The following is a 21,515-nucleotide window of genomic DNA, read 5'->3' as shown; positions in this document are numbered from 1 at the left end:
GGAGCAAAAATATGGATAAAAAATGTTATTTGCTGATTTCTTCGAAAACATGCCCTAGATTAGAGCTTCCAAAAACATTTTTGAGCTTGTTAGATCCATTTTGAATGCAAGAAAACTCATTGCCCATCAAAAACGCCTCAAATGGAAAATATTTCATGCAAATCCATCAAGAAAATCTCCATTTATGATCAAAATCGAGTTCTTGAAGGGCAAAAACATGCATTTCTTCAAAATCGGACTTTTTGGAGGCCAATACACATATTAAAACATGCTTTAGTTTAAAATCAGACTTTTTAGAGTCAATAGCATATTTTAAAATGTGCAAACAAGGTAAATCAAACCTTTTTGAGTCAATAACATATTTCAAAATGTGCAAGCAATCAAAATCGGACCTTTTGAGGTCAATTGCACATTTTAAGTTACATCTCACATTTTAGATGCAACGACATAAAAACTTAACTTTTGATGTAGTGACATCAAAAAGGTCCACTTTTGATAACCTTTTGATGCAATGACATTAAAAAGGTCCACCAAGTTGAACTTTATATGCAGTGACATGTAAAATGTCCACTTTTGATAACTTAAAGTTATTTAATTCACTTAAATTTAAAAAAATGTTACTAAATGGGTTATAAACAATATTTGTATATCATATTTAAAAATATAACATATGAACATCATTTTAAAAGTAACATTTAAATAAGCATTTGATTTAAAAATCAAAAAATAAATTGGACCTATATAGTTATATAGTTATTTTAAGTGAAAAATTAAAAAGTGACGCAACTCAAAATTATAACATAAAGTGCACTATAGTCACTTTAAGTTAAAAATTTAAAGTTAAAGTAACTTAAAAACATAACAAAAAGTGAATTTAAGTTATATTTATCAAAAAGTGAAAGTCAAATTTAAAAAATATAACATAATATTTTTAATTTGTGTTGTTGCACCAAAAAGGTCCACTTTTGAGGCACTAAAACGGGCATATCTCTTGACTGACAGCTCTGCTTGAGCTCTCGGTTAGACCGAATCGAAGAGAAAAGCAAAGGGCATGATATGAGCAAAACCAAAGAACTATAAACCAACAAGAGAAAACTCAAAAGCAAAGAAAGGACGATGAAGGCTTCAAAAATCAAGCAAAGGCTCAACAAAAAGCAAAACAAAAAAGACATGGCGAAAGCCTTCAGTAAAATGATTTGATATATGAATTGAAATAGATCAATCGGTCAACATTAAGCAATTGAATATCAAATTCAAGCTTAGAGAAACATGAAACTAGCTTGAAAAAGTTTCATGTTGTTACCAACATTTTGTGGTGACAAATGCAGGACAACAATGTCTATTGTTCTACAACTTCCCTTGTGTTCACAAGAATTGAAGAGGTTTATGGTATGTATGTGTAATAGTTTCCTTTCCCAAGATATAATGCTTCCATTGTTTGTAGGCTTGAACAATGACATACAACTCTTTGTCATAGGAGGGGTAACCACATACTATATTAGAAGAAGTTTCACTATGATATGCAATTGGATGTCCATGTTTCATGAGCACTACCAAGAGCATAATCTGATGCATCTGCTTCTATTCGAATGATTGTTGTAGGTTTGGAAGGACCAATACTAGAGTCGAACATAATCTTAGTTTCAATTCCTTAAATGCTTGATGTTTTTTGTTTGCCCGTTGAAATTTTGCTTGTGCTCCACCCCTTAGTGACTGATTAAGAGGCCGAAAAATGTGGGAAACCAAATACAAATCTACGATAGAAGTTGGCTAGACCCAAGAAACTGTGAAGCTCAGTGAATGTTTTTAGGTGGGTAATCTCTAATTATTTGTATCTTTGCAGGGTCCCATGAACACCTTCACTATCAATGACATACCCTAAGCATTGGATGCATTGCATACCAAACGAACACTTCTCTTTGTTGGCATGGAGTTTATGTTGTTGCAGAGTTGAAGGCACTTGTTCAACATGTTGCAAATGCTCAGACCAAGTTTTGCTAAAAATGAGTATGTCATCCAAATAAATAACCACAAAAGAATCAATGAATGGTCTAACCGTCTAAGCACATCATTCATCAACCTCATATATGTGGCAGGAGCATTTGTAAGACCAATAGTCATAACTAACCATTCAAACAATCCTTCCTTGGACTTGAATGCGGTCTTCCATACATCTATTGGATCAATTGGTACTTGGTGATACCCATATTTCAAGTTAATTTTCATAAAGAACTTAACCTCCCTAAGTCAATCCAAAAGATCACAAATTTGATTCTAAACCGTTTGCACCGTTGGAAAGAAAAACTAAAAATCTAGTTTTACTCCCTAAAATAGTGTGCCTTTGGCGGACCAACTGTACGAACAATGAAAGTCTCAACTTCAAATTTTGACCAGAAGACCTCCGAAAATGCAATTTACTAAAACCTAGAAAAAACTTTTAAAATATATGAAATTTTTTTGTTTCTGATATTTTCAGTTTCATGTCCTGGACACTCTGGGTCAATTTTGTAGTTGGAAGTAGATTCTTAGACGTTACTACTTCTAGGAGGAGCTAGGTTTTTTACGTCTATCATAAACCAGCTAACTCTTTCTCTTATGATGATGCAACTCTATTTATAACCTTTGTAGCATTGTCAATGACATGCAAATTTTGACATGATGGAATCCAATGTTAATTGTGAAGATATCATAGTCTCCCTTTTACAAACCTAATGTTCAACTTGTCAAATAGAATTTGATTGTGCCAGGTAAATTATTTTTGTCACATGTCATATTTTCTCTCTTTTAATTATTTGTCATGGTAGGGTTCAAAAGGTGGATTAATTTCTCACCTACATATCACCCAAATGATGTTGAATTTGGCCTAGGAAAACTTTGTGCTGAGGTTTTAGTTGTTTAATTGTCCAAATTATACACAAAGTTGTGTTGCAATTAAACAGAAGGTTTTAAATCTGCAATACTTTCCTCCCCAAGTTGTCCAGTGTAATGTCTCCTTGCAGCTATTCAAAAAGAAAAGAAAAAGGTAGTTTTCCGGATATGTACTGAAAGTGCAAAAATGTGATTTTTTGGAAAGACCACCCAAAAGAAAAAGGTGCCTTTCTAAAAGAAAAAATAGTGAAAAAGCAAAAAATGTGCTATTTGAAAAAAGCAACAAAAACAAAAATATTTTTTCTGAAAAAATAACAAAAAGAAAATAGCGTTTTTCCAAAAGAGTGGCAAAAAGAAAATTGATTTTTTTCCTAAAATAGCTCTCAAAAGTTATAAAAGAGAGGTTGCGGGCTCGGGGGCTCTCGTTTGGCATGCTAAAGCTGATATCTGATGTTATGTTGCTAGAAAGATTTTGGAGTTCACATCTTGACTGATTGAGGATGATACCGCTCTTTTGGATCACTGGTTTTGGTGGTCAAAGACCCACCCTAGCTGGAAAGGCTTTCATAGTTGCAGGTTTTTCAGTGTTCTTGAAGCTTTCAGAGAGGTTTTGTTTTGGAATGATGAAGTATTTGCAGTTTTCTAATGTGGGTTTCCAGTATTTGGTGTCTAGTATTGTTTTCAGCACTGTAGTGTGATTTTCTGAGATAAGACTTTTTGCAGGTCACTATGTGTGAGGTGTTTATTAGTTAAGTTTGAATACTGATTATTGGGATTTTTGGCACTTGCATATGCCCTTCCTTGTCAAGTTCAAGTGAGTTTGCTGCATGCTTTATGATCTGATTTTAGTGATCAGAAATTTTGATTTCAATATCTAGTCTTTGATATTGTAATTGAAGCTAACTCCACATTTGATATGTTTCAAGTTTTCTTAACTAATTTTCTAATTCAATGGCGATGGTGTCAAATCCCCACTTAACTCAGTAGCTAAAATTTATGTTTTGTATTGACAAAGAGGTAAAGGCTCAACCCCCTCTCATTTGTTACCAACAAAACTCTCTCTTCCTTCTGTCATTTGTACTGAGTGGCGAGGCTTTCAAAACCCCCACTCCATATAGTTTACTACTGTGAGAATCGCATTTGCTAGTTTACGTATTTGCATGTATCAGAAGCTAACAATCAGCAGTCATTCAACTTTAGTTTGTATATTATTGCATATATTTCAAAAAAATATTAAGATGTGGTTATTACATCCAAGGCTTCCACTATTATTACAGCTAACTTAGGGTATCTCTCTTTCTCTTTTCTGCCCTTCTCTTCCTTCGTTTTCCGATTTTTTGGTGTTTTCTTATTAAAAGTACACAAAAATACAAACCTTCCACCACACAAATATAAAAAGGTTTTGCTTGCCAATTCACTTTTTTAACTGGCTTAAAAGCATCTTTTTGTGTTCACATTTCAATAATTAAAAATTGATAAAGTAAAGTATCTTGCCCACTAGCTATCGCTGGATAGATTTTTTATTGGTATATCCTTTGCAACACAACTTTTAGGCACTGTGAACGATCAGGTTTGTCAATACATGATTATATAATCTAGTGCCCAGTAAATGAGTTAAATACAACACCATTCAATTAATTGTGCTACAAAATCTCAGATTAGTCGCGTGCTTTTCTTAAAACATTTTTATCTTTATATGCTTATATGACCTAATCTTCTTTTGATCTTATCATTAAAAATTTGATTTCTAGCTCCTATTCAAGGAAACCATAAATATGTATCATGTTATTATAAACCAGATCACAAAAATACCCCCAATTTAATACAGCAATTATAAATTCAGGCAATGAACACAGCTATATAATTGTTAAAAGTTTTTGAAAATTGACAGGCACACTTCAAAAGGTAAATCACACACTATCACCTCAAATTCTAAATAGTCTTTGTAACAAAAACATACCATCTGGTGCATAACTCTCGCTGATTCCCATCACAGCTTCAAATTTGTCAATAGCTGCCAGGTATAACTTGTCTGCATTTTTAAGTGCTCTCTGAAAGTGGCAGAAAGATAAGTGATCAACTATTGCTAACTGTCTTGAAAAAGGTCGAGATTGATCCAGTTGATAATTAAAAAGAGAAGATATTTTGACTAATCCAAACATAACTGATCTAAATAGAAAAACACTCAAAGGATTTTGCTCCTAAATACTCTCTGACGAATAGAATGTCTTCCTTAAGCAATGAAAACCAAGCAAGGGGTGTAATTAATGCCAACATTCCGCTTCTCACCTTCTCATACATTTAACATTAGCCCTTGTAATGGAGTTTTTGTTTCTATACTAAATAATTCAGGAATTTTGGATTTATAATATCGAGGACTTCTATCTGTGAATATGTTATATCACTGATGAACACTTGATACATTTAAGTCATAATGCAATAATTACAGAAAGAAAAATGGAAAAAACTTTATATTAATGAACAAAACCAAGTCAGCCAATGGGACTCTAAAGTACATCCAGTTCCACTAGAAAAGTGTTTAGGCTTAAAAGAACTCTCAGTTCTAATAAGCAACTAATACAAAAGAAGAATGACTAGAGGGCACAAGCCTGTAGCACTTAAATCCCAAAACTTATGACTTATATACAACTGAACTAGCTACATTCCATGGGGATACACCTCTTGGGTTTACCCATCTGTTCACACACCAAGGACATTTTAATGATGCAGGGATGAGTGAGAAAAATTCCCAGAGGCATCCCTTACCCAGAAAAAAGTTATTTAGGCTAAAAACCAACTAGGGGCTACAGGAAACATTAGGTCTACAAAAGTTTCAATCTAAGAACTTGAAAAAGCACAAAAAAGAAAAAGAAAAAGGATTAGAGGGCACACAAGGATCTCACAAATAAACCCTAAGCCTAAAACAAGGACATTAACACTTGAAAAAAATTCCTCAATTTGTATCTTGTGACAAGATGACAAAAAAAGATAACAACAACAAGAAAAGAAGAGAATAGCAGTTGGAAAAAGACAAGAACGAATCAAAACTACATCTTTCGAGGTGAGAATACTTCCCAATGTTCATTTGCACAAATCCTTCTGGTTTTTTTTCTCTTTTAAAGTTTCAAACATTGAGAGTTTTTCTTGGTTTCTTGCTTTACATTTGTACATGTAACTGTATTTTCAAAATAAAAAAACATTATGAGGACCAATGAGGCAAGTTATAGTGAAGAAAGTGAGATTCAATAAAGTTATTGAGGGTTCATACGAGTGTGGAGGTGTTGTAGGTACAAAGGATTCAAACAACCCATTTGAATGCCTTTCTAATATCCAAAAACTTTATGCAAACGACCCATTCAATAGTAAATATTCCTTTTATAATTTACAACACCCACAAGCAAAGATAAGAAAATAACTCATAGTTCATTGTCATTTGTGCAACAAGATTGTGTTGTAATGTTTTCACACCATCACCACATTGCAAATGGGGTCCCCCTCTTTTTGTTTTTGCTGCTGTAGCTTGGGTGTAGAGAGTGAGTTTGGCAGGTTCTTTTGGTCAAGTTAGGAGAGTTTTGAGGGATCAGATCAAGGAGAAAGAGCAAAATCAGTCAAGTCTTTAGGCTTCATTTTTTAGCCAGTGCATGAAATGATGATAGAATGAGGATGTTAGTGCTGACGTCAACCAAGTTCAACCAATGGAGAAACATCCTTACGAATTCACCTCAAGAGATTTAGGAGAAAGGGCAGAATTGGCTAAGTGTAGACAGTAAGTTGCAAAGAGGAAATTCCTCTGGGCAGACCTGCCCCAGAGGATTTTAAATTCATCTGGCACCCCTGATTTTTGCCCCCCCTTTTGTGGCGCAAAATCCTTTCCTCCCCCTCGACTACGCCTATGGGCAGGTTATTGAGGCAATAAGATCAGCAAATGAGATAGTTTTGAGGTCAAAACATCAATGGAAAAGTGAGAATCACAGTGTAAAAGGGGAAGATAAGCATGAAATCAAACCTGATTAAGCCCCAAACTGGATTGGACTGGACTGAATGTGAAATCATGATGAAAACAAGATTGAACGCTTGTTTGCATTTCAAGAAAATGCAAAATTGTTATAGTCTAAAGAGTGAAGGGAGCAGATTTGCGGTTGCAGAGACAAAATGATGAGGATGTATGTCAAAGAGGAAATTCCTCTGGGCATGGCAGATTCTGCCAGCCCCAGAGGAACCTATTTTCTTCTCTACCCCCTAAATTCTGCCTTCAAACACAAATAAGCAGAAGAATCATAACGGGAGACAAATTCATCTCTCCTCCTATTTGGCATAAAAATGCAATTTTTGATGCCCAAAGCTAGATGGTTGGGCAAAATAAAGTGAAAGGACCAAAAATCCTCTTCTATCCCTGATTTCCACCACCATGATGAAGGATTGAAGGCATGATAGAAGAGAATTGTGATAAGAAGAAGCCGTGAATTTGAGGGATACAGTGGAAAGAATAAGGTGGTTACCCAGATGAGAGAAGACGATGATTGAAAAGATCAAGAGGAAATTTCTCAAGGCAGGGCAGAATCTGTCTGCCCTTGAGGAATCAAAAATTCTCTCCTACTCTAGATTTCTTCCCTCTATCTATATAGAGATTAAAACACCAGAGCTGGCCTATAAATGAAGCAAAATGGAGATTAATGACCGTGAAATGAGCATTTTTTTGTGGGCAAATTTGAAGCCAAAAACATAGGCCAAGTGGAGAGGATGTAGAACGAGGATAGAGAGGAAGGAAGGATCAAAGGAAAAATCCTTTGGAGTGGCGGTTTCCACCAACCTACAAGGATTATTAAACGACCTCATCTCCCTAAACTCTACCTTGGCCTTCTAATGATGCAAACACAAATTTGGCCTTCCAAATTCATAGAATGATGAGCAAAAACTTGAAAATTACAAGGGAAATCAAGCGTGAGCTCACAAGGTGAAAGGAGAATAGAGACTAAGGCGTGTAGATGAGGATTTTGTGAGGAAAATCTGACTGGCTGAATACAAGAAAGGATTGACATAAGGTTTTATCAGACTAAACTATGAAGAATTTCCTTGAGGGATGGCAGATTCTGCCATCCCACAAGGATTAATTATCCTTTGTAAAACCCCTAATTTCTGTCTAGACTTCAAGGATCAATGGGAATGAGAAGGCTGCGATATGATTGGTAGATGATATTTTTTTTAAATGGACACTTTCATGTCAGCCTGAAGCAGATGAAACAAGGATTAAATAAAATGTTTTTATTGGTCTAAATGGACCAAGTCGGCCTCTACTTGAGACATATGCTTTCAAGAGGTGGGTTACCTATATAAAAGAGGCAGTGTTAAAATTATTTCACCATCAAACCAAAAAAAGTTCATCTCTTCTCTAAAAATAGCAAGCACCTTCCTAGATAAGGGAGCGATCTCATGACAAAAAAGTGATTTTGTCCTAAGTTGCAGCAATTTCTCTTTATTAGGACAGCAACTTCCCTCCTTATTTGGCAATGAATTATCCTCATAAGGCACCAATCTCCTCATAAGGACAGCACATCATCATAAGGAGCAGTGTATTATCTAGGAGAAGTAAATTTTCTTGACGGAGCAGCGATCTTTGAGCATTTGAAGCAGAACTCTTTCAAAAGTCAGAGAGATAAAGGAGGTAGAATAACAAAATCTGAGTATTTGATATTGTGAAATTCATTTATTTTTCCCAGATTCTAACATGATTCCATTTCAAATTGCAAGGCTAATGATGTAAAGTCAGAATTATACATAGTTAGATTCTTGATTTTCTCATACTAAAAAAGGACCAAAACATCATATGGAAAGAAAGTTAGATAGGTAAAGTGGAATTCTAATAAATTTAAGCATCAGAATGAAGTGTTTTCATAATTAAAGGAAGTACGATTCCTTAATCCAAGCTCAAAACTAAACTCTAAAATCAAAATTCAAAAACTCAAGTCTAATTGTGAAATTGTGATGGCAGGTGCAAGCATGCCAAGAGCCAAGGCAGGAAGTTCAAAAAAAGGATAGGCAAAGTTCAAGTGATGAATAATGAAGATATGATGCCAAACTCTAGTTTCACCACAATGAACAAGAAGATTGTGGATACCAATCTTGGACCTGTAAATATTCTTTAAGTGAGAGACAGGATGTATAGAGGCAATCCTTCTAAGATGGCTAGAAGAATGGTCAGAAATGGAATAGTTCAAGTAGCTTCTTTTAGTACTCGAATGTGCAATGCATTACAATCCTCAAACAAAGGCAATCCAACATTTGAAGGGTGAGAAGATATTGACTGTCCTATCAGAAAAGGCAAATAGGGATGGTTTCAACCAAAGTAACAAGAATCGGAATCGACAAGGCCGAATCAAATCGTGAATCGGCCATGAATCAGAATCAAATCGGCCACAAATCGAAATTTTTTTAAAACCCTTGAAATTTAGTTTCAACATATCATATCATAAGATGGGGGTCAATGTCACAAAGGAGCAAGCCTAAAAGCACTATAATGATCAAGTGGATGCATGTGCTAAGACGATGAATGAGGAATGGATGATTGACCCATGGAATCATCATTCCAAGCTTATCAAGATAAACAAGATAACTAGATCCGATTTCAAGGAGGATTATGGTGACCTCGTAGTCATGTCAAGCACGATATGGGAGAGCCACAAAGAGGCATCTTCAAACCATGGATGTTCTACTTCATAGACAAGTTATCTACATGAGAGATGATGTTTGAAAGGGCAAAGATAATCAGGGACAACCTAGATATGCGACTAAGGATGATGAAGACCACAAAGACATTCTACATGACATCCTACTTAGTCTACATGTTGGCCATGGTATTCAAATTTCAAGGACTAACAAGCTTGGGAAGACGGGAGTTGCTACAAGAGAATTTCTACTACATGAATGCTAACCCCAACTACATCTCATAACAACAAGAACTGCAAGCTATTCAATGATGCATTTTCCCTGCAGGTTGTGAGGGAGCTACTAGAGGCTCCACATGTGAGACTATCCGGAGAGGCTAAGAAAATGATCAGTAAGCATGGGTTATGGTACATCCAATACCACAAATTCACATACATTCGACTGTTGGGAAGTACTTGTTGTCCCAGGTTGCTCCCAAGATATCCTTCAAACAAGATGGTGATTATGGAGATGTACTTGCTTATGACAAGATTCTAAAGCACAAACACAAACCAGGAGTTGGATTCCACTCCAATCTCCGAAGTGATACTTGTCCATCACAAGCAGCAGTTGAGGCAGCAGAGGAAGACTTTGAGTTCTATGGACTAGGATATTATTAGGGAAGAGAAAAATTCAATCCTGAGAAGAAGATCAAGAGAGCATATGAATATAGATATCTCCACATTCCACACACAAGAGCTTACTAGGAAAATGCAGAGGATGTTTTCAAGGCTAGTTGTTGACATGATTATAAAATACAAATGGAAGCAAATCCAAGTCCCTAATCAGTTAGAAGAAAATGATAATATCACTAGAAGAAATTCCAAGACAACTACAAATCATGAGTTGGGGGTGATAGATTGGCATGATGATAAGGAGGTCAACCTTAAAACTTTGATGATACCAGTTGCTCTTGTTGCTCAAGAGTGGCTAGATAGAAAGATGGCAAGTTTAGTAAAAAGAGGAATCCCTTAAACTTATGAGAAGATGGAAAAGGTGGTAGAAGTTGTCATGTCCCCTTTCTAGCGACATAACTTCTACCGGGGATTTGCCTATCATTGACTCTCGTAGGCAAATGATTTTGGAGAGAGAGAGTCATTCTGTTGACAGTTGATTACATTCTTGCTCTCGGAAAGTTATAATCCAGTAAGTGGGGCCTACTTGTTTTTATGTCGAATTGAGATTGTACTTTTAACTTTATAAAGTTATTTATTTAATTTTATAAAGTTAATTAATAATAAAATACATTATAATAAGATATTATAAAAGACGATTCTGGAAGCTTCCAGTGACTTCACAAAAAAGTGAATAAATAGAGGGCAAGAGGCACCCATTTACACAAGCGGTTTTGTGGGTTCGACTTCTATTTCAGTTGGAGCAATTTGTAGTCATTTGGTCTGCAAATTCTCAAGTTATCTTTGGAAACGAAAACTCCCATTGATAAGCAATTTTGAGGGTGTGGAATATCACCCGAATTATTGCAAAATTTGGAGTGATATTACAGTTACTTCATCCGAGCTGAAATCTGTGGCCTAAGGCCAAGTTAGGGATTTTTTTTGCATTATTGATTGACTGAGAAGAATAAATCGCCATCTCTCTAATTATTGCAAGATTGGAGAAATTCAAAGGAAGCCAGGAGGGGTATATCGAAACTTACGTCTCAGTTCAGAGGGATTGAATTCCGCTAATAGAAGGGAATTACTAGCAGTGTTTCTTCTCCAAGCAAACGAGTTCGGGCCCTCTGGTTCAGGCGTCTCTTCTTTTTTTCCATCATTGATTGGTACCAAGAAAATATCGCAAGGTTGTTTTCCATGTAGCGATTTGAAGCGTTTTTTTAGGCCAGAACTGGGACGATTCTACAATTCGATCGTATCAGAGGTTGGGCGTTTTTCCTCAACAATCGACTGTTGGAAGAATTATAAGAAATCGCAAGCCTAAATAATTTCGCAAGTGACAGTCTAAGGAGTTAAATGCGAAATCCTTTAGTCCAGGCAGGGAGCAATCTGCAGTTCGATTTGTATTAAATATTGGGTGATTAACTCGGAAGCTAGGAATGACTTCAAGGTTTAGACCGATTTAGTCCAGGCCAGGAGTAATGTACTCAGACCATATAGCAATTTGAGACGGCATCATCATTTTTTTCAGATTGTGAAGAATAGACAGGAACATACGGAATCCATCAGTAAACTTCATCAGCAGGTTGCAGACAGACAGGGATAAGTGCTAGTTTGAGAATTCATACTTATGATAATCCATGGAAACCACAAAATCTCAGGTTCTCAATGTTGCTTTATTTGTATGAAAACTAAGTATGGATACTATTATTCATTTACTTTCAAGTATTGCAAATAGTGTAAGACTTTGCTATTACCTTTGAAGTTTGATACAGGATCTCCTCTGTTTTCCTAAATATTGTTGGCTTTTTTATTATCATTACATTTGTGATAGCTATTCTATAAGGAGAATTTGTTTGAGTCATTACACTCTTACCTATTTAACAGTTACATATTAAGTATTTGATGAATTTGCCATAGCTCAGTATTGGGATTTAGTGGCCTTTAGAGTAAGGGTCATCTCAGTGGTATCAAAGTGGTGTTCCTACCATCCTGTTGGGTAGGACATCTTATGCAACCATATTCCAGATATTATATTCGCAGGAGAACAATACTTAAGGGCAGAGATATGGGAGAAAGACAATCACAGAGTCCACCTAGATTTCCCAGAATTGATGATGATGAAACCAGAGAGTTTCACAGAATCATGACTACCTTACAGCAAGAAATAGCTCAGTCACTACAAGCTTCGACTACCATAATGGAGAGAGTTGTTCAGCCCAGGATTCAGGAACAAGGCAGAGGTACACCTAATCATGATAATAGAAGTGTGGCAGGCTCACAGGGTGCTCCTAGGTGCAGATCATGGACAGCAAATAGGCCTACTCATCCCACTTTCCTAAGGGAGGAGGCTCAGGAGATAGGAGAAGACGAATTGCCGGATGATTTTCAGGATGATCTCAGAGCTGCTACTGCTGAATGGCAAGCATTACCCCCGCATGTGCGTGAACTATTGAACTTTGACTGCTATCTGAACCAAAGGAGAGAGCATATGAGGAGCAGCCGTCAGAATAGGAGGTCTAGAGGAGGTCATGATAGTGAGTTGCAGCGAGCTGTTAGCAAACTCACTTTACCATCTTTCGATGGTAGTGGTCAGATGTCAGCACAGGCTTGGGTTCATAAGTTGGATACATTCCTGGCATTGAGGCCTATGTCAGAGATAGATGCCATCAGATATGCCACTTTGCATTTGGAGGGAGCAGCTCATGATTGGTGGTCACACGGGATGGTTACGTTGCAGCACAACCAGGTGACATCTTACCAGGACTTTGTGGATAGATTGGTTGAACGTTTTGATAAAAAGGATCCGGAGATTTATTTTCGCAACCTCGCTCAGTTACGACAGCCAGGCAATTTGGAGGTTTATATTAGTGAATTTCAGAGGTTGTCAGTTATGGTACAGGATGTGTCTGAGAAACGGTTGGTTATCCTATTCACAGAAGGATTGTCCGAACCCCTTAAGGGGTGGATTAAGACATTTGAACCACCAACACTTCAGGAGGCCATGAGGAAAGCGCGGAGTATGGAGCTAACAGCACCTTCTAGTAGGTTCACTTCCAAGAGTACTACTTCTTTCAGAGACAATAAAAAGTTTGATAAGAATAAAGGGAAGAGTATTGAAACCAAAGGAAAATCTACTACACCCCTAGATGCAGAAGCATTAAACGACTTGCGCAAGAAGAAACTATGTTTTTATTGCAAAGGCCCATATGACAAGGACCATGATTGTCCTTTGAGACCTAAGGGAAAGGCCAATAGAGTTATGTGGGCATATTATGAAAGATCAGATTCTAACAGTACGACAAATGAGGATGACCACAGTAGTTCAGAACTTGAAAAAGAAATAGGAAATTCAGAGCAAAAGGAAGAAATTGAGTTACATTTACAGCAGGGGCGTTTGTCTAGTATTCAGCAGGAGGGATCTTTTAGATTACGTGGTGTTCTAGCAGGACAGAAGGTGATCACATTGGTTGATACAAGTGCTACACACAACTTCATTGATGCACGACTGGTTGAGCGCCGTGGAATTAAGACAGAGGAGTTTGAGGGTCTCCGAGTACAAGTTGCCGATGGATACACTCTTAAGTGTAATAGAATGGTTAGAGACATGCCTTTACGTCTAAACAATTATGAGTTTAAAGCAGATTACCATGTGGTCAATATGGGCGACTTGGATATCGTTTTAGGTATGACATGGTTACGTTTATTGGGTGAAGTCACTTTCCGTCTCAAGGACATGGAGATCAAGTTTGAGGTAGATGGGAAGCAGCATGTGTTGAGAGCTATCAGGAATAGTGACATTCGAACCATTTCTCTCAGGCGATTGGAAAGATTGGTGAGGCATAATGATATTGAATGGGCAGCCACGTGTACTCTCATGCCCACAAAGGAGGAACAACAAAAGACAGAATATCATCCAGACATCCAGATATTGAGGGAAAAGTATAGTAAGGTATTCAGTGATATTCCACCTGGTACACCACCTGATAGAGGGATTGAGCACATCATCGAATTAGAAGAGGGTGCTAAACCAGTTATGATTACTCCATACAGGCATCCAACGAGGCTCAAAGATGAAATAGAAAAAACCATCAAGGAGCTTCTCGCAATGGGACACATTAGACCTAGTAAGTCTCCTTTTGCTTCTTCAGTAGTTTTGGTAAAAAAGAAAGATGGTTCTCTTCGGATGTGCATTGATTACAGAATGCTGAATAAGAAGACCATTAAGAATAGATATCCTATTCCACGGATTGATGAACTGATAGATGAACTACATGGGGCATGCTACTTTAGTAAGATAGACTTGAGATTCGGGTACCACCAGATTAGAGTCAGAGAACAAGACATAGAGAAGACTGCCTTCAGATGTCATTGTGGACACTTTGAGTTTGTAGTGATGCCATTTGGGTTAACCAATGCACCAGCCACTTTCCAATCCACCATGAATAAGGTCTTCCATCATCAGCTGAGGAAGTTTGTATTGGTTTTCTTTAATGATATCTTGGTATACAGTCAAACATGGCATAAGCATATGGAGCATTTAGAGACAGTACTGAAGACCTTGCAGGCAGAGTCCTTGTATGCCAAAGAATCCAAATGTGATTTGGGTATGACCGAATTATTGTACTTAGGTCATATTATCAGTAGAGGAGTACGGATGGATCTTGATAAGATTCGTGCTATTGTGGAATGGCCAATTCCTGAGAACCTGACCCAGCTGAGAGGATTCCTTGGTTTATGTGGCTTCTATCGCTGATTTGTTTGCGGATATTCGCGACATGCAGCTCCTATGATAGATTTGCTCAAAAAAGGAGCTTTTGTTTGGACAGCAAAGGCACAGGCTTGTTTTGACAGATTTAAGGAGATCATGACTTCATGCCCGGTATTAGCATTGCCCGATTTCTCAAAGCCATTTGAACTACAGTGTGATGCCTCAGGAGATGGTATTGGGGCTCTTTTGATGCAGGACAAACACCCTATTGCATATGGGAGCAGGAAACTCCGTGGGCCAAAAAGATCATTCAGCATCTACGATAAGGAGATGTTAGCTATCATGCACGCATTAGCTAAATTCAAGCAGTATCTAATAGGAGGTAAGTTTTGTATAAAAATTGACCACAAAAGTTTGAGACATTTCCTTGGACAGAGAGATCTCAATGATAGACAGCAGAAATGGGTGAGTAAGCTGCAAGCATACAATTTTGATATATCATACGTTAAGGGCGCTCAAAATGTTGTAGCAGATGCCTTGTCACGCAAGCCACACCTTAGTGCGAAGATTGAGATCTCTGAAGATTGGAAGCATTTGATTGTTGCAGAATACGCTAGAGACTCTTGGGCATCTGAGATAGTTGATGGGACAATTGTTGACACCAGGTATTCACTTGTGGATGACTTGATCATTTACAAGAGCAGGATCTTTTTAGTTCCAGGATCAAAAGTGAAACGGTCTATTATGCGGGCTCTTCATGATTCACCCATAGCTGGTCATCCCAGGTATTTTAAAACATACAGAAAGGTGCGGGAACGGTTTACATGGAAAGGACTCAAGAAGGATGTATTGCAGTATGTTCGTGAGTGTCCTGTTTGTCAACAGAATAAACAGGAGCACACCTTCCCAGTAGGACTCCTACAGCCACTTCCCATCCCTAGACAAAAGTGGGAATGCATATCCATGGATTTCATTACAAGGTTGCCCAAGGCTCAAGGATGTGATTGCATTTATGTGGTGGTAGATAGACTAACGAAATATGCTCACTTTTTTCCCATCACCACTACTTATACAGCAGTACAGGTAGCTAAGGTATTCTTCAGAGAGGTTCTCAGATTACATGGGATACCCCGCAGTATTGTCAGTAACAGGGATAGTAGATTTTTGAGTCATTTTTGGCAAGAGGTGTTCCGATTATGTGGCACTGAGCTCACCCCCAATACTAGTTATCACCCGCAGATTGATGGACAGACGGAAATAGTGAACAAGTGGGTGGAAGGCTACTTGAGAAATTACGTGGCTGATCAGCATAAGGCATGGGTGAGATGGATTTATTTATGTGAATATTGCTATAACACCACTTTTCACATGTCTATTTAGATGACACCTTTCCGAGCATTATATGGGTATGATGCACCGAGTTTTATTGACTTGTTAATGAGTGATGTTCGGGTTCCACGCGCCGGGAATTTGATTCAAGAGAGTAAGGACATTATTAATGCTCTCCGAGATAACATAGCCAGGGCACAAAATCAGTATAAGCAGTATGCAGATCAAAAGAGGACAGAGAGAAGCTTTGAAGTTGGTGACATGGTCTACCTCATGCTTCAACCATTTCGGCAATCTACTCTTAACAGAAGTGGGTCAGAAAAGCTTAAGCCTAGATATTATGGGCCTTTCAGGATCACCAGACGAATAGGGGAATTGGCTTATGAGCTTGAGCTTCCAACAGACAGCAAAGTGTATAATGTGTTCCATGTGTCGCGCCTCAAAAAGGCGTTGGGACAGAATGTGGTACCTTCTGCAGTATTACCTCCCTTGGATGAGGAAGGGAAATTGATCCTTGTGCCGGAATTTATTTTGGAAAGCAGGGAAAAACAGCTCCGCAGAAGGGTAATCAAAGAATATTTGGTTAAATGGAAAGATCTACTAGTTGAAGATGCCACTTGAGAAAATGAAACAATTTTGCAGCATCTGGCTTTGAGATTGCTTGAGGACAAGCAATTTTAGGAAGGGCGGACTGTCATGTCCCCTTTCTAGCGACATAACTTCTACCGAGGATTTGCCTATCGTTGACTCTCGTAGGCAAATGATTTTGGAGAGAGAGAGTCATTCTATTGACAGTTGATTACATTCTTGCTCTCGAAAAGTTATAATCCAGTAAGTGGGGCCTACTTGTTTTAATGTCGAATTAAGATTGTACTTTTAACTTTATAAAGTTATTTATTTAATTTTATAAAGTTAATTAATAATGAAATACATTATAATAAGATATTATAAAAGACGATTCTGGAAGCTTCCAGTGACTTCACAAAAAAGTGAATAAATAGAGGGCAAGAGGCACCCATTTACACAAGCGATTTTGTGGATTCGACTTCTATTTCAGTTGGAGCAATTTGTAGTCATTTGGTCTGCAAATTCTCAAGTTATCTTTGGGAATGAAAACTCCCATTGATAAGCAATTTTGAGGGTGTGGAATATCACCCGAATTATTGCAAAATTTGGAGTGATATTACAGTCACTTCATCCGAGCTGAAATCTGTGGCCTAAGGCCAAGTTAGGGATTTTTTTTGCATTATTGATTGACTAAGAAGAATAAATCGCCATCTCTCTAATTATTGCAAGATTGGAGAAATTCAAAGGAAGCCAGGTGTATATCGAAACTTACGTCTCAGTTCAGAGGGATTGAATTCCGCTAATAGAAGGGAATTACTAGCAGTGTTTCTTCTCCAAGCAAACGAGTTCGGGCCATTTGGTTCAGGCATCTCTTCTTTTTTCCCGTCATTGATTGGTACCAAGAAAATATCGCAAGGTTGTTTTCCATGTAGCGATTTGAAGCGTTTTTTTAGGCCAGAACTGGGACGATTCTGCAATTCAATCGTATCAGAGGTTGGGCGTTTTTCCTCAACAACCGGCTGTTGGAAGAATTATAAGAAATCGCAAGCCTGAATAATTTCGCAGGTGATAGTCTAAGGAGTTAAATGCGAAATCCTTTAGTCCAGGCGGGGAGCAATCTGCAGTTCGATTTGTATTAAATATTGGGTGATTAACTCGGAAGCTGGGAACGACTTCAGGGTTTAGACCGATTTAGTCCAAGCCAGGAGTAATGTACTCAGACCATATAGCAATTTGAGACGGCATCGACATTTTTTTCAGATTGTGAAGAACAAACAGGAACATACGGAATCCATCAGTAAACTTCATCAGCAAGTTGCAGACAGACAGGGATAAGTGCTAGTTTGAGAATTCATACTTATGATAATCCATGGAAACCACAAAATCTCAGGTTCTCAATGTTGCTTTATTTGTATGAAAACTAAGTATGGATACTATTATTCATTTACTTTCAATTATTGCAAATAGTGTAAGACTTTGCTATGACCTTTGAAGTTTGATTCAGGATCTCCACTGTTTTCCTAAATATTGTTGGCTTTTCGATTATCATTACATTTGTGATAGCTATTCTATAAGGAGAATTTGTTTGAGTCATTACACTCTTACCCATTTAACAGTTACATATTAAGTATTTGATGAATTTGCCATAGCTCAGTATTGGGATTTAGTGGCCTTTAGAGTAAGGGTCATCTCAGAAGTTGAGGAAGAGTCATTCGAGCAGCCTCAAGCATCAAGTGAACAGCAAGGTGAAGTCAGTGAGAGAAAGAAGAATGTGTATATGAAATGAAGGAAGTAGAGGAGATATAGTGCAAATTTAGAGAAGATCTATAAGAGGGATAAGGATCTAAGGGGATGAACAAAGATTGTAAAATATTTCTAATACTCTTTGCGAGGAAGAGATGAGAGAGAAAATGAATCATTCACATTGCTCGCAAGCATTGTCTAACAGCAAATTGTGTTGTAACATATCTATAAGTTTCATATTTGATTTACATAATGTTATATCTGAATACTATGAATAGTATTAAGGATAAGAATCCTTATATGGTGCAAGATGTGTGTGTGTGTGTGTATAGCTAGCCTATTATGTAACCACTCATATTGTTAAGGGGATATGTTGGTTTTGTCAGGGAGAGGCAGAGTAGAACCTCACAAAGTAGAGGAATTCTAAGATGGAGTATGGACATGTATTACAGAAACCTTGAGGGAGAAGTCCTCAGATGAATATGTGTAATGTCCCCTTTCTAGCATTCATAACATGTTGTGTTGTTAGCCTATTTCCCTAGAGTCTCGTAGGATAACAAGACATTAAAGGGATTTACAAACTGTTTGGCCTAGGCAGTTTGAATTGCAGACCATTCTAAGGGGTTTTGAGACAGTTTTGGGCATACTTACTATTTATAGTAAGTCATTTTGGGCATGACTGGACATCTAGTGGTAGTAATATGTCGCTGGTAGTTGTTTAAAATCGACAAGAAGATTTATTTATCATTGATATGATTTATTGTGCATTAATAAATTTACTTTATAAAGTTAAATTTTATTATTTAACTTTATTAGTGCATTGTGGAAAATATTTAAATTAAATGGTCCCCTTTATTTTATAAAACATCTGAGACATAAGTTGTAACGGGGTTGTTATTTTATTTATCCCACATTGAGAAAGTAAGTGTGAGAGCTCTTGTGAGAACAATATAAAAGGAATTGAAGAGTTTTCTTTCAGCATCCTTGGATAATATATGAAATTGTGGACATTTTCTCTTATGGGCTTGGAGGACGAAATCTCTCCATGCTGACATTCTTCTCGTTGTTGCAAGACACGATCAGAAGAATTGGAGTTCAAACTTGCAAGATAAAATCTATTACTGTTTCTCATAGATGTTGAGATTAGAGTTGTCGGGCAAGGGTTTGTTTGGGTAGTTGAACTGGGGGTTTGGTCTGAGAAATTTGGGATTGATCTGTTGTTATTAGACACCCTTGTCCTCATTAATATCACGCACTAAGCTGTCATACAAGCCAGAAACCAAGAAAAGGAAGCTGAACTTTCTGGGAATTAACTGTTGGAAGTTGTATAAGTCTGCAAATACCTGAGGCCAGACGGTATTTTCTGGTAAACAACTGTTCAAGGTCATACAGGTCTGTAGACACCAAAGACCAGGCTGGACAAGCTTAAGAATAGTTGCAGGGCTGCCGTACAGGTTTGTGTCTGCTCTGTGGATGTCATACTTGATTAAGAAGGGCTGTAGCAAGTCTGTAACAGATAACTGGGCAGCAAACCAGGTCTGAAATAGTAATTTGGAACTCTTGTGGTTTGTGTTTCCTGTTTAAGCAGCAATGAACACATATATAATCTGAAACTGAGTTTCTTACAAATATGGTAAATTGATATTTGACTTCAGCTTGACAAACATTATAAATCTTAATATTGTTCTATTAGTTGTTGTAAGGAACATATGTTGTTGTCTTTGTGAATATACATGTGTTGGAAATTGTTTATACACTCGTGTTCTGTTCTCTATTAGTAATAAACAATATATACATCTGCACATTGAAGACAAATCAGAATCAGTAACTCGCTTGGAAACCAACTGTTTGACAAAATTACATTGAGTTTAACAGCACAAAAAAATTGGTGTAGAACAAGAGGGTGTCTTTACAATTATATCAAAGCAGTGTATCTTGCCATCCTAGTGGGTGTTGTTCGGTGGATATTTTGCAACCGACAATTTTGGGTAAAAATCCAATCGCAAAATAAGATGACCATCCACAGCATGTGAGACAAAGTCTCTCCTACCTTAAAGGGAAGGCTCCCCCTTTTCACCATTCCTTGGATCAACTCAAGGTAAGCAAGAAGTCGAGAGATTTTATAAAATGGGTGTTACCAATATCCTTTCTTCTTATCTTTCAAGAAAGAATCCACATACTCATGGAGCAAGTAATGGGCAGGGTGAATCTCTAACTACACTTCTATCAAGAGCTGGAAACAGTGATACCGATAAACTTTCACTAACTCAAGGCTAGCTGTCAATATACCGGTTTGGCTCTAAGTCCAGTCGTACTTCTATATGGAAAAGTTTTACAATTAAGGCACAAAGACTCCTAAAAGTAAAAATAACTTAACTATTTTGCGAATTAATAAAAAAGTATAAGCTACAAACAAAGCTTCTAGCTATATATTTTCACAACCGCATCCAATCAAAGCTTTGGCTCCGATTGCTTCTTAAATCACTATGCTCTTTTATTGAACACACAATAATAACATGAATCAAGAAAATAAGCACAAATTACAGTCAAAGCTTCTAATTTGTTCTATCACAATTGCTTCCAGACAAAGCTTCGAATTCAATTGCTTCTTTTATTCACTTTTTTCCCAAATTCACACTACACAATCAAAGTTATGCTTGCACAAATGTAGCAGAGCTTTCTTGCATAATACAAAAGATGATTTTTACAATGAGGGGGCACTCCTTTATATAAGCATTAGGAGTTGAGGAAACGGTGGAGGAAAAAGTGGGAGCAACTCAACCAACTTTGACCTAGTCTAACTAAAAGAGAGAATATAGGGTTACATGCAACTCACATTACATCTTTTACATACACATGTACATGCAACTCACATTACATGTAATTACATTTTTTCATACAATGCATTCTCTTCAATTACAAAAATGAAAAAAGAAGAAGAAAGACGTAAGAGAATTGAAACAATCCTAGGGATTGTCCTA

The 21,515-nt window shown here is 37.2% G+C and overlaps 1 protein-coding gene across 2 annotated transcripts in view; it reads right to left on the bottom strand.

The window, feature by feature from the left end:
* Positions 1-21,515, bottom strand: part of LOC149565412 (uncharacterized) — an 85,414-nt gene that overhangs the window by 44,041 nt on the left and 19,858 nt on the right. For both annotated transcript variants that reach the window (XM_089818923.1, XM_089818925.1), the window contains one exon: positions 4,829-4,919. In XM_089818923.1, the coding sequence (XP_089675049.1) occupies positions 4,829-4,919 (91 nt within the window). The remainder of the gene's footprint in view (positions 1-4,828; positions 4,920-21,515) is intronic.

Source organism: Cupressus sempervirens, chromosome 3 (genome assembly GCF_028749045.1).
Source record: "Cupressus sempervirens isolate cs-2001-9-10 chromosome 3, ASM2874904v1, whole genome shotgun sequence".
NCBI classification, from domain to species: domain Eukaryota; kingdom Viridiplantae; phylum Streptophyta; class Pinopsida; order Cupressales; family Cupressaceae; genus Cupressus; species Cupressus sempervirens.
The sequence above is the reverse complement of the archived record's forward strand: the minus strand, read 5'-3'. Positions and strand labels throughout refer to the sequence as shown.